Below are 14,845 nucleotides of genomic sequence, written 5' to 3'. Positions count from 1 at the left end.
CAGGCAGTCAGGTTGCTGAACGAAGGGATGAAAGTGAAACGTAGGTGAACATGGGCACTGTACGCATTTTTAAACTGTACACCGTTACACTGTATGGTATTGTCGTTGTTGGGACTTGTCTTGTGTGGCCTGCATGGTATGTGGGTCCACACTCCTGTCGCTCACTGTGACCATGTCTTTGTATAATAAGGCTGAGAGGAGTGCATCTCTCCACTCCGACATGTCTCCTTTCCGACATGTCTCCATTCCGACACTAACCCTATCTTTAACCCTAACCCTAAACCTTAGGCCCATGGGAGTGTCGCCACTCCGACAATAAGAAGTCAATTTCGGAGTGGCGACATGTCGGAATGGAGAGAGCCTCCCGGCTGAGAGTGCTCCTGGCACAAGCATTTCATTGTATCTGTACCTGTATGGATATGTGTGAATATAAAACTGAACCTGAACCTGATCCCCCCCCCCCCCGTTGTGTCCCTCTCCAGCGAGGGAGGAGAACGTGGCCACCTTCCGCGGCTCGGAGTACTTCTGCTACGACCTGTCCCAGAACCCCATCCAGTCGAGCAGCGACGAGATCACGCTCTCCTTCAAGACGTGGCAGCGCAACGGCCTGCTGCTGCACACGGGCAAGTCGGCCGACTACGTCAACCTGGCGCTGAAGGACGGCGCCGTCTCCCTGGTCATCAACCTGGGCTCGGGGGCCTTCGAGGCCATCGTGGAGCCCGTCAACGGGAAGTTCAACGACAACTCCTGGCACGACATCAAAGTCACGCGCAACCTGAGACAGGTAACTGGTGGGGAGGGGAGGGGAGGGGAGGGGGGCTTTGGCGGCTTACTGGGGGTATAGCGGCATTTGGAGAGCGTTATTATAAGGCCGCAGTTTTGCAGTTTAGATTTTCTAGCGGCTTCGGTTAGAATTCGCAGAGAGCCGTCACTTTTCTTCTTCTGATTGGTTGTTCATTTTTTGCATCACATGCGGTTTCAGAAAACATTTTTTATCTCTCTTTACGATTACATGGAATGTTTTTATTTTGTTTCATCTCGTTTTAGTTCCATTCTACACATAGGTGGAAGAAATGTATATATATAAACATATATATATATTTATACTGTGTATGTATCAGTGTTGTTTTTGACAGCAAATTGTGATTTAGTTTTAGTCATAGTCTTTTGAATAAAAATGTCATTTAGTTTTAGTCATAATTTAGTCGCCTGAAAAGTATTAGTTTTAGTCTAATTTTAGTCGACTAAATATCATAAGATTTTAGGTGACTAAATCTACAGTTGATTTAGTCGACTAAAATGTATTTTGGTAGGCCTTGATGGCATCGTAATGACTGATTTTACACTTGGTTGTGTGCTGAAAATAGCAGATCTACAAGCTCACAACGCATCGCGCTGCGACGCGCTGTGAGAGCAACCAAACATTACTCTCTTCTCCACTAGTTTTATTTTAACGTTTTAGTCTAGTTTTTATTTTGCTGACGAAATTGTCAATATATTTAGTCTTAGTTGTAGTCATCACAGCTTAGTTTTTATTTAGTTTTTATTTTGTTTTGTCAGTGAAAAAAACGCAAACATTTTTGTCATAGTTTTAGTCGACAAAATCAACACTGGTATGTATACACTCAGGGCGATTGTGATTGATAGATCAGTCTACATACATTATTGTGCGAGGTGTATCTTTCTCTATACTTCCTATCTGTGTGCCCAACTTGAGCTCCCTTTATATTAAACTTATCTGATGCTTCTACTTTGCTTTACACTCCCTTAAGCTGACACTTCTATCCAGCGCTGTCACTATCTTCCTGGCGTCAGAAACTTTATTTATATTCATCGGTAGAAGATAGGCTTCGAGTTTAAAGCCGGCTAGCGTGCGTAAAGCAAAGCCTCGCGATTTCCAATGCATGTTATTTACAGTACAGTATAGTGCAGGCGATTACGTTCGCAGATTGCTTGTTACACATAGGGATGAATACATATTTTGTCACCACTTTGTCGCCTTTTCTTAATGCAGCTTGAGGTGGATTCGTTCATATCGCTTTGATTTGATGGAGCTATGTTGTAGTGCCGTCTTTACTCTAATGCAAGTTCCTGAAAAGAAAATATAATCAAAAAAATATGTTTCTAGATGCTGAATTCTAATAAGATGCGTACACACACAAACACACACAAACACACACACACAGACCCGGCATTTTTACCCCACAGTTGCATAATTAATGTGAAACAGATGTAAGGGCTCGGAAAGTAGAGCAAATATTGAAATTACATCTTTGGAGTTTTGTTCCCATTTTTATGAGAGCGGGGAAGTTTGAAATATTATATCCGTTAATGAAATCAATTAATGACTGCAAATAGCACTCCGCGGGGCGTAGCTTTGCCCCGCCTGGCTTATAGAGCAGCGCGTGCCACCGTTGGCATAGGCAGTCAATAGTGAACAGTGGTGTTTTGCACGGGAGAGCTGAATCATGCTGACTGAATATCCTAAGAGATATTGTGCTTTGAGCTTCAGGGCAATAGTACTTGTCAACCAGTAGTGTCCATAATTATTAAAACGCAAGGTATAAACGCGTCTCAATAGTCTGGCAGGTATAAACCACCTCCAGCCACTGTATTGTATTATCATACTCCGTACAGATTGGTTAAAATAACTCAAAGGAGTAGTTCACCCCCAAAATGACTTTTTTTCTATTGTTTACTCACACCATGGAGACTTCAATTCAATTATATTTTTTTGTATTTGTCACATTGCTGAGACAAAAAATCGATTATAGTAAATTTAACCTCATTGATTCTGGATGGGGACCCGAATGCATTTGGGTCCCCATCCAGAATCAATGGAAGTACATTTATTGTTAATAAATTATTGTTAGGAATGCGACAAAAACTCAAAAATATTATTGAACTCAAGTCTCCATGGCGTGAGTAATCAATAGAAAAAAAGGAATTTGGGGGGTGAACTACTCCTTTAATCGTGGTTGTTGTCGGGTGGAAACCGTGTATGTCCAAAACCGTTCGTTTTGTAGTATTTATCATTTTAAAAATGATTTAAACTAGTGAAAATAGCTGATCCACAAGCACACAACTCCTTGCGGTGCGAGGCGTTGCGTGCTTGTGGATCTGCTGTTTTCACTAGTTTCGTGCGACAGTCTTGCGTGATGAAGCGGGGCTTTACTTTACAAAAAAAAAGACATTTGAAACTTGTAGATACGAGGTTTCTACTCGACAGCGACGACGATCGGGGAATGGACTCTTTACACTTGATCGACTTGGTCGACCTTTAGTAGATGTCTGCCAGATGAGACAGCACTTAAACCTGCTCTCTGAGCAGTGACAACAAGGAAGTGCCGTTTCCCTGACACGAGCTGACAGTAAAACTCACCCTACAGGTTAGTAAAAGGTTGTAGCCCAAAGTTCCCCTCGGGACACACACACGCACGCACGCACACACGCACGCACACAAGCACACACGCAAGCACACACGCGCGGACACACACACACACACACACTCACGCAGCTTAGAGGGTTAGACGCTATGAGCCGAGGGACTGTTCATCTCTTTCTCTGTCTACTCCGTTCTACTTTCTCTCTCTTTTTACTACTACTATTTGCTCTCAGGAAGACACGCTTTATTAGGCTACGGGTGAAGAAACACTACAAGGTTTTGTTTAAAGATTTGGATCAAGCCATCCTAGCACAAATTTAAAGGATCATTCGGCAGTCAAAGTCCCCTAACAACAGCATTCTCCCTCGCTGAGGGCTTTGGCGGGATCCCGATCTATAGGACATTTGTTTAGGATGGTTTTGTCAGTTTCTGGCAATCTGCAGTAAATCCTGTAGTGTTTTTTATCCACTTTTATTACTACTAACTCATTCATGGTAGAAGTCATTTTTTCTTTACTACTAACCAATATCTAACCAACTAATGTACTAACTAACATCCTACTTCTTCATCGTTGGTTTTTCGTTCTTTGGTTTTCTCTCCATTCCTTATTAACAACGTTTTTTGTTCACTATTCTTTTGATTTCCTTTCTTCCCCCTTTTTCTGGAAAGCAATCAGGCATTGGACACGCTATGGTAAACAAACTACATTGTCTGGTAGATATCATTCTTATTGTCTTTTTTTGGGTTTGCCGTGTGTCCCCTTCCCCCCCTCTTCTTTTACTCGTTCTCTTTGAGTTCCATCCTAGACACTCTTATCAAAAAATGAGGAGATGGGTTTGTATTACCAGGCAGTTCTTTCTTCACTACTTCTTCTTCTCAACTTCCTCCCTGACCTGCCAACAGCCTTCTTTTTCCTCCCCCTCCCCCTCCCCCTCCCCCCACAGTCCCCCATCCTTTTTTTCCACTCTAGCTTTTTTTATTATTTTTTTTAACCCACATCGCTGTGAAGATCCAACAACTTAAACAAAAAAAGACAAAAAAACGAAAAAAAAACTGATCAATTCGACCTCTTTGTCTCTGTCAGGGGGAGTTACCTTTTGCTTTTTTTTCCTCCTTTTTTTCACACAAAAAGCCCCCATTTTTTGTGAGGACTGTCGTCAAGAACTGACAGAAGCTTGCCACAATTTCCGAACAAAGATGGTGACCTCAACCTCGACCACTTGAGCCCTAAAAAAAGAGAGAAACCACCAAAAATGGCAACCCTTTAAACCTTCCATTGCGGGAGCTCTGACAGTTGTTTCCAGCTCACTATGGCGCATGGCATGCCCACATGTCACCCGTTCACCCATAATAATAACCACTAACACTCTAATTCACTCACTCACCTTCCATCTGTCATTCACTCTTGCTCTCCCCTCCCTGGTTTTGTGGCATGCTGGTGTTCGTGTGTGTGGGTGTGTGCGCGCGTGTCTCTGTGTGTGTGTGTGTCGCAGTGTGTGCGTGTGTGTGTGTGTGTGTGTCGTGGCTTACCTTGATCCATGATACCTCCCCTGGGCCCATATGCATAACACTTCTTAGAGGCACTGATAGGATCGTTTGGTCTGGTCAAAGTGAAAGTACAACCTACAATCCTGGGTGTTAATGTAACGCTGTGTAATGGACCACAAGCCGTACCATGTCCTCCCCCCTTGGATCAGACCTGGGTGTCCAGTGCGATATCCTAAGAGATATTGTGCTTTGAGCTTCAGGCAATAGTATTTGTCAATAGTCAGGGACCCACAGGCCCAAAAGCTCAAGGAATAGGGTTGAACCTGTAATGTCATGGCGTACTTTTTAATTCTGTTTTATCTATTAGTTTGCTCATTAACATCCATAGAGGTCTGCTCTGCTGGAAACATCGCGGAAAAAAACGTATGGCCATTTGTATATTCACTGTCACATCGATTTCACTAGAAAGTGATGACTCATCACCTATCACAGTTTTGTGGGGCCGTTTTTAGCCCACGGTATGTTTTTCATTGCAAGCAAAACAAATGAAGAACCCCTCACATGCTACTTAAAGAAGATTCTTTCTTTTTTTTTAAATATTTTTCTTTTCCTGTATACTGTAGTGAAGTCGATGGGACAGTGAATATACAAATGGCCATAACTTTTTTTAGCGATTTTTCCGGCAGAGCAGACCTCACATTCTGTGGACCTTAATGACCAAACTAATAGATTAAACAGAAATAAAAAAGTACGGTATGGCATCATAGGTCAACTCACATTTTGGGTGACTGCAGTGGGTCCCCGGCTACAACCAGTATAGGCGTCTCAATAGTCTGGCAGGTATAGACCACCTCCAACCACTTGTATTGGTTAAAATAACATAATCGTGGTTGTTGTCGGGTGGAAACCGTGTACGTCCCAAACCGTTCGTTTCGTATTTATCATTTTAAAAATGATTTAAACTAGTGAAAATAGCCGATGCTTGTTTTTCACTAGTTTTGTGCGACAGTCTTGCATTATGAAGCGGGGCTTTACTTTACGAAAAAAATAAAATAACGTAAAAATTTGAAACGGAAATGGAGGTTTCTACTTGACAGTGACGAATGACGATATTGACTTGTTAACGTACTCTGTACAGATTGGTTAAATGAACATGTTGTTAACTAAAATAACAAGTCTTGATTGCAGCTTCCACACTCCGAATGTTACTGTGTAAGAACGTCACTATATAAAAAAAGGACCAAATCAAGTCAGAGACCAAGCTATCTATAGTGTTCTGAGATAGCGTTTGAATATGGTGCCTTGCTGTTGATCGTGCATGGGCTGATGCATCCTTGGGCTTGCTCAAGCTATGTATGACATATCATCAAAGACACTTACTCCTTACATGTGCAAATATATGTTTAATTTGCCTTCCTGACCGTGAAAAACCTGGGTTTGCACATATATGTGGTTGTGTGTGAAGCCTCCCTTTGTTATGCATGTGCGTGGATATGTTGTATAAACAGGAGAACGAGTGAGGGTGCATGGCAGTGTGCGCGTGTGTGCGCGTGTGTGCGCGCGCGCGCGTGCGTGCGTGCGTGCGTGCGTGCGTGCGTGCGTGCGTGCGTGCGTGTGTGTGTGTGTGTGTGTGTGTGTGTGTGTGTGTGTGTGCGCGTGCATGCGTGTGCGTGTGACGTGCGTGTATGTGTATGTGTATGTGTGTGTGTGCGCGTGTGCGTGTGCGTGTGTGTGTGTGTGTGTGTGTGTGTGTGTGTGTGTGTGTGTGTGTGTATGGGTGCATATCGTTGTTGACGGGTGGAAAACCTTCTTTTTTTATTATTTTAAAACGATTTAAAATAGTGAAAATAGACGATTTATAGGCACAGATCGGCTATTTTCACTACATTTAATTTGTGCGACACTTTTGTATGATGAAGCGGGGCTTTACTTTATGAAAAAACATACATATTTTTAACTTGGAGATACAAGGTTTCTGCCCGACAGTGACGATATGTAAGAGAGAGAGCGTGAGAGAGATTGTGCCTGTGTGTATCCAGTATAAGGTACACGTGTGTGTGTGTGTGTGTGTGTGTGTGTGTGTGTGTGTGTGTGTGTGTGTGTGTGTGTGTGTGTGTGTGTGTGTGTGTGTGTGTGTGTGTGTGTGTGTGTGTGTGTGTGTGTACATGTTTATGAGTGTGTCTGCAGTTACCAGATGATACCCGAAACCTAAGACAAGTACAATCAATTTGTCCTTGGTTTGAACATTGTACTAACCCCCTCCCCCCCCCCCCAACCTGAAGTTCCAGAACCAAACCTAGATCTCCATACTCTTACCCCCCCATCAAAGATAAAGAAAATATGCCTCTGCCATATTTTCTTTACCTGTCCTGTGATCCTGTAACTTTGAAATCCATTAACAAGATAAAAAAGACGCTGTCTGATTTCGAGAAAAAAAATAAAAGAGAGAAATCGCATCAAGGCCACCATGAAAGAAGTGATCCAACGAATGGCAAAAAGAGAGATCAACCAAGGAAAAAAGACATTTATTAGAAGCTCATTTAGATGCAGACCCAAGGAAAAGTGGCGTGTTTAATACACGCAGCGCGCTGGCCAATGTGTGAGTGTAATGGCCTGGCTTTGGTTATGACCAACAGGTGACTATCTCGGTGGACGGCATCCTGACTACGACAGGGTACACCCAAGAGGACTACACCATGCTGGGTTCCGATGACTTCTTCTACGTGGGCGGGAGTCCCAGCACGGCCGACCTGCCCGGCTCTCCGGTTAGCAACAACTTCATGGGATGCCTCAAAGAGGTAGGGCATTAACTAATTTCCTGCGATCCCCGTCGAAACCGGAGATTTTTATTTATTTGATAGCTGTTTGATTCTTGTGCCCGTCTGGCATATGATCCGCACACATATCGTCTGCTATGTGCGCGAACGTGTCCACGTGTTACCATAGCGCACAGCTGGCTGTTTCCAATGTTTTCTTATATAAATACTGGCGGATACAGCAGGATACTGCCTGGCAACGGATTTGTCTATTCCAATGGATTTTTTTTATTCGAAAGCTGTCATCTTGTCTACTGGTCTACTACATGAGTCGCGCACAGATCATGCACTATGCGTGCACGTGCCCACGTTAAAAGGTAAGGACAATTTGGCAGAAAAACAGTTCAGCCTATGTTTAAAATAGCAGCATATGAGTTAACGACTTGAGTTGAAGTCGACTTTATCGTTTGTTTGACGTCATCACATCACACACGACCCCTCAATTATTTTGGGGGGTCCTCAGATGATTAACTTAATGTGAAACATTGTTTTCTCACTCAGCTGTAAACAAACCAACATTACACGTTTGAGTGTATAGAGGGTATCTTCACATTTCTAAGGTGCCAATTTAAGGACTTTAATACCTCTAAAATGACAAATTAAACATTGGCCAAATTGTCAAACATTAGAGGCAGAATTCGTGAAAATAGACGATTTTTTTTTTTTTTTTTACTTTCTCTGGTGGGAGTCGACTTGTGTAATGAAGTCAACTGAGTCGACTTGTTGACTTTTCCCCTGCAAAGAGGTAGGAAATAAGACCCCTGTGGTGTACTTATAAGCAATATTACACGAGAGGGTGTGGGTTAACGTGATTATTGTACCGCCTGCGTTGCCGCAGGCACGAGCCCGAAGGGCGGGTGCTCGTAGGCAGCGCAGAAGGTACAATAATCTCTTAACCCACACCCTTGAGTGATTGCGATCATACAACTGTTGCCCTTAAAAAAGATATTCGATAGGAGCAGCTGATACGGTATCCTTGTTTGATGAGACCCATGTGGTAGTGCTCGGTATTCACACGGGTAGAGAGCTATTTCAACCAATCAGATTGCTTCGTCGGAACTACTAGTTGTATAATGGTCGGCGTCGCACGCATGCGCACACGCACACACACACACACACACACACACACACACACACACACACACACACACACACACACACACACACACACACACACACACACACATGCGCGCACACGCGCGCGCACACACGCACACACACACACACACACACACACACACACACTTCCTCCTGTTATCATGACTTGTGCGAGTGTTAAACTATATAAACTGCAAAACTGTGATTGTTAATTTAACCGAGTGTGTGTTGTGTTAACACTGAGCATTTGACTTTGTACACCCCCCCCCCCCCCTACACACACACACACACACACACACACACACACACACACACACACACATACACAATTTAATAGGAGTCTGAGTGTGTTAGATATGAAAAAATGTGGGGGAACAGTGAAAACCAAAAAAAAAACTAATAAAACTAATAGTAATTGCATTATCAATTAAAGCTGCTGACTTTGCAAGGAAAGAGGAAGTACAGACTTTCACCCCCCTTCTAATCTAATTCATAATGCTCGCTGCAGTTGTAGTGTGAGAAAATACCCCAAATTGCCTCTGTCACATGTAATTTGCTGCATCAGCCTGAGTGCACCGCCGAAAATGCCTCCCAGAGGGCGACGATCTGAAAGAAATATTTTGCCTGGGTACACAAATGGTAAAGGCTTTGTTGTACTTTTCAGACATTCATAATGCATTTACAGGCTCCTTTTGGTTTGCGAGCAAAAGCCAAAAAGTATATTAACCCATTTAGAACGGGTACACATTATTGTGTATCATTATTGAATGCTTTAACTATTGAAAAATTGCAGATATACAAGCTCACAGCGCGGCACCGAGTTCCGCGCTGCGAGCTTGTAGATCTGCTATTTTTGAAAAAGTCGTGAAAATGTGTGCAAATCGTATGTATTTTTAAAGCGAACGTTTGTAACTCAAATTTTGCTTCTGGGTGGACCCTGGAACTAAATATTTTGAGATGGGGGTCCGTGGCCAAATACATATAATTTTGGGGGTCCTTCACATGAAAAAGTTTGAGCACCACTGACACAGTAGTCTCTCAAGAACAGACTAGCTGAGCTCCAGTTGAGTGAAAAGGACCTTTTCTTTGACGACTGCTGGCCAGATTGCTGACATAGAAACATAGGTTTTTAAAAAAAACCTTTGAAGGATTCAAAAGACACTTATAGAATTGGGTCAAAATTCAAATTTTCGCGATTTTTCAAAAATAGCAGATCTACAAGCTCGCAGCGCGGCACTCGGTGCCGCGCTGTGAGCTTGTATATCTGCTATTTTTCAATAGTCAAAGCATGAAATAATAATACACAATAATGTGTACCCGTTCTGAATGGATTAAATGGCCTGTTATTTATACTTGGCCCCACCATGGCTCATTCCGCAGCCTGTGATGCTAATAAAATGCTGACCCCCTGACTCTGAGGACTTGTTAAAGAATAAAGAGGTGTGGAGAGAGAAATGGATCGATTACGCCGGGCCTAGTCAAAGCCTTGGAAATTAGCATTGTATTTTTTATTGGACTCTTAAGTGCCTCTGTGTTATTTACAGTCTAGGTTCTCGGTGCGCGTTGGGTAGCTAGCTGCCTCGGAGTCAATAAGTGTTGTCTTTTATGTATTATGGGCATTTGCAGTATTTGACACCGTGTGCACGTGTGTGTGTGTGTTCGCTGCTTGTCGTCGTTCTGTTTGCCTGTCTGTTTTGTGCGTGTGTGCACTGCAGTGGTGTAAAGCAGTGGTTCTCAACCTGTGGGTCGGGAACCCCAGAGGGGTCCCCACATTATTTTGGGGGGGTCCCCAGATGTTTATCTAAATGTTAACATTGTTTTCTCACTCAATAGTAAACAGACCAACATACAGTATAAGTGTATAGAGGGTATTTGCACATTTCTAAAGTGACAATTTAAGGACTTTAAAGACCCTTTTAGTACCTCTGGTCAAACATTGGTCAAATTTTCAAATATTAGAGGCAGAAATTGTGAAAATAGCAGATCTACATGCTCACAACGCCTCGCTTTGCGAGGCGTTGTGAGCATGTAGATCTAATATTTTCACAACGGAATAGATCGAGTCAAACAAAATGTAATGCCAACTCCTACAATTCCAAGTGCTTGTGCAGGGTGGGGGTCCCCAGTTAAAATATGATTATTTTGGGGGTCGCGGCCTGAAAAGGTTGAGAACCACGGGTGTAAAGTAACTAAGTACATTTACTTAAGCACTGTACTTAAGTAAAATTTTGAGGTATCTGTACTTTACTTGAGTATTTCCAATTTCCAATACTTTTACTTCTACGCCACTACATCTCGGATCCAAATATTGTGCTTTTACTCCACTACATTTATTTGAAAACGTTAGCCACTAGTTACATTGCAGATGTAAATGATGATATTATAAAACATACATTAATTCACTTTAGCCCTATTTCATATCTTGGCTATTTGAAAATGGCCGATCTACAATTTACTTATGATACTTTAAGTACATTTTGATGCCAATACATTTGTAATTTTACTCAAGTACATTTTGAATTCTGGATTTTTACTTGTAACTGAGTATTTCTACATTGCAGTATTGATACTTTTACTCAAGTAAAAAATGGCAGTACTTTTTCCACCACTGCGTGTGTGTGTGTGTGCGTGCGTGCACGCGTGCTTGTGTGCGTGTTATATTATGTGCACGTACTAGGAGTACATTCACACGTGAGTTTAATGACCTTGGCTCGCTATCAAATTTCATTAAGCCCTCCGCTAACACATGCAGAACATCTGCATTTATGGCACTATAATGAAGGCCCGTTCGGATCATGTTAGACACTATAGACCATTATCTCCCTTATAGCTGAGCCTACATTTGGCCATAAATGTCCAGTGTTAATAAGATCATCTATCACAACTGCCTTGTACATACATAGATTAATGTAGAGTCATATATTTATAATCCTTATTCATATTTATGGCCTTTCACTATAACCTCTAGTCTAGAGTATATTGTTCCTATAGCTGTTTATCCGTACTTAACTTTTCTTTCTCTGCAGAGAAGTTTCAAATTGGTATATTTTTTCGCAAAGTAAAGCACTGCTTCATCACACAAGGCCGTTGCACAAAAGTAGTGAAAACAGCCGATCTACAAGCACACAACGCCTCGCGGTGCGAGGCGTTGTGTGCTTGTAGATCGGCTGTTTTCACTAGTTTAAATCATTTTAAAAATTATAAATAGAAATACGAAACAAATGGTTTTGGACATACAAGGTTGAAGGTTTCCACCGGAAAACGGCATATGGGCATTTGCAGTATTTGACACCGTGTGCATGTATGTGTTCGCTGCTTGTCGTTCGTCTATTTTGTGTGCGTGCGTGCGGGTGTGCGTGCGTGCTTGTGTGCGTGTGCGTGCAGTGGTGTAAAGTAACTAAGTACATTTACTCAAGTACTGTACTTAAGTACACTTTTGAGGTATTTGTACTTTACTTGAGTGTTTCCAATCTCCAATACTTTTACTTCTAACTTTTCTTTCTCTGCACCAGCTTCACAAACCTACTTTGGCTAGAGATAAAGAATTCCGCTTATAATTCAGTCCACAGCTTAATCCTCGAATCGCCTGCCTCTCCCCTGCCTCGCGTTGTTAAAAGAGCCAGTCAAAATGGAGGCCGTTTTGACCCCTGACTGCTGCCCTGAATTGGGATTGGCTGTAGGAGTGCACCCTCTGCCTTTAGCCCCGCATACATGATAATGGATTGAACCTCTTCTGTGATGATGACGCAGGCCAGTTCAGGCTAATTCTTTTGTTTATTTATAGACCGTGTCAGTGGAATTGTGTTGCTAGGGAACAGCTTGGGTCCAAGTTTATTTCCCGCCAGGCTGCTGATATTCAGTAGTGCAAAAAAATGTCTAATCTTCTAACCTCTTTTCAAATATTCCCCCAAAGCTCACATTTTGTGTGTCACCAGTTGACCAGTTACCCTTGGAATTTCTCATTCCCCACTATATACCGGTAGCTTAGGCCTGGCACCGTACGACCTTATAGGTGGGCAAGTGGGCCCCAAAATAAGTGGCAAAACACTTAGATTTGAATCATAATATAACATAAAAAGAAATACTTTAAAACAGGGGTGGGCAACTTTGATGATGGCGAGGGCCACTATATTTCCACCTTCACTCCAGAGGGCCACATTGCATATTGCTACGTCCTACGTACTTTGTCATTCTAGTATCTCATACAAAAGAAGCAAAAATAGCAGATCTATAAGCTCAAAACGCATCGTGCTGCGATGTGTTTTGAGCTGGTAGATCGGCTATTTTTGTTTCTTTTGAATTGGAATCCTGAATTATTTGTTTTATTTTTTAATTGGAATCCTGAAATGTAACATTTTGATTTAATTTCAAACACATTTAGTTATATACTCATGTTAACTTTATGAACCTAAATACAAATACATTGGACATAAAAGAAGACATTTTAATACTACTATACTAATCATTAAGCTACTAATATAGACTGACGGAATTAAAGCAGGTCATGTTTGGAATTATAACAGCTGAAATCAATAATATATCAGTATTCCGGTATTAACCTGCGGGCTGCATTAAGTGGAGGTGGGGGCCGCCAGTTGCCCATGTATGCTTTAAAACATTGGAGAAGAAAAAGAGTTTTCTTTGTGCTATCCACATGCTCTGAAAATGCAGGCGACCCACCCATCTGACAGAGATGGGTGGGCCGTGAACGCTTTTGTGATTTTCGAGTGGGCCCAGATCCAGAAAAGCCTGAGAAACATTGGTCTATATGACATCAAAATCAAATCTATAATGTCTGGCTGCAAATTCGGTCAAGGTTTCAGCACAACCAGAGTGACTTCAATTACAGTATATAATGTAGGTTAAACATTTCAAAAAGCATACAAACGTGGAAAATAGTGGAAGTAAATCTGTGGGCTATCCACCTGTTTCTGCCAGAAATTACTGTATAATTATTTGTGGGACACATCCGGTTAACAGCAGACATACAAGCTCACGTCGCGTAGCAGATGCAACCGCTGTGAACTTGTTGTAGCTGCGACGCCGGAAATGCCGAACGCCTTCTGCGCAATGCACGAAGGGACGTTGGAAATTTGTGGATATCTTGGCAGCATGCACAAGAAATGCGATTTGTAATATTAGCTCTGGAAATACAGACAGACAGACAGACAGACAGACAGACAGACAGACAGACAGACAGACAGACAGACAGACAGACACACACACACAGTCCGACCCTCTTATAGACGGCCAGACTCTTGGTTATCCCTGCCGCGGCGTAAAAAAAAAGAAAAAAAAGAAAAGGAAACCTTCTTTCTGTGTTAAAATGCACCCTCAGGAGGAGTCAGGGTGTGTGTAGTGAAGAGAAGTGTGGGATTATAGATCAGAGATGGGCGTGGGAATGAGACAGCGGTCAGTAATCCAGGACAAACGTCCTCGTTCCCAGCTGTGTTCCGTGCGCATCGTGATTACTGAGGCTTTGTCCGGCGGACACCACCTGAAATGCTGCGTACACAGTCAAATCCATGGCCTTCAATTAACTCTGACGGTGTACAGTGGAACCAAACGGACCCTTAAGCCAGTGGTTCTCAACCTTTTCAGGCCGCGACCCCCAAAATAATCACATTTTCACTGGGGACCCCCCACCCTGACGAGCACTAAGAGTTGAGGCATTACATTTTGTATAACATGGTTCTATTGTGAAAATAGCAGATCTGCATGCTCACAATGCCTCGCAACGCGAGGCATTGTGAGCATGCAGATCTGCTATTTTCACAATTTCTGTCTCTGATATTTGACAATTTGGCCATTGTTTAATTACGGTAGTCATTATAGGGTGTGCCAAATGTAGTTCTAAGAGCGGCTATTTCTTGGGTAAACACAGCCTTAAGCCCTTTGCACACAGGACAGTTGCGTTTTTTTCGTTTGCGGCATGAATAAAACGCATTGGATTTGGTGTGCAAGGCTGTGCGGAATCGGCGCTGCGGATCCAAAAAGGAGTCATAAAAGGAGTGATGAGTTTTTTACCGCATGCGATAAGACGCACGAATCGAACTGG

The 14,845-nt window shown here is 42.5% G+C and overlaps 1 protein-coding gene across 1 annotated transcript in view; it reads left to right on the top strand.

The window, feature by feature from the left end:
• nrxn3b (neurexin 3b) overlaps window positions 1–14,845 on the top strand; it is a gene marked incomplete at both ends in the record, with an annotated part of 590,571 nt that overhangs the window by 123,128 nt on the left and 452,598 nt on the right. Inside the window, 3 exons of the mRNA XM_080744342.1 lie at window positions 483–784; window positions 4,055–4,078; window positions 7,510–7,671. Of these exons, the coding sequence (XP_080600468.1) occupies window positions 483–784; window positions 4,055–4,078; window positions 7,510–7,671 (488 nt within the window). The remainder of the gene's footprint in view (window positions 1–482; window positions 785–4,054; window positions 4,079–7,509; window positions 7,672–14,845) is intronic.

The sequence above is a fragment of the Nannobrachium achirus genome (genome assembly GCF_963921795.1).
Source record: "Nannobrachium achirus genome assembly, chromosome: 16".
NCBI classification, from domain to species: Eukaryota; Metazoa; Chordata; class Actinopteri; order Myctophiformes; family Myctophidae; genus Nannobrachium; species Nannobrachium achirus.
This window is presented reverse-complemented; position numbering and strand designations above follow the sequence as displayed.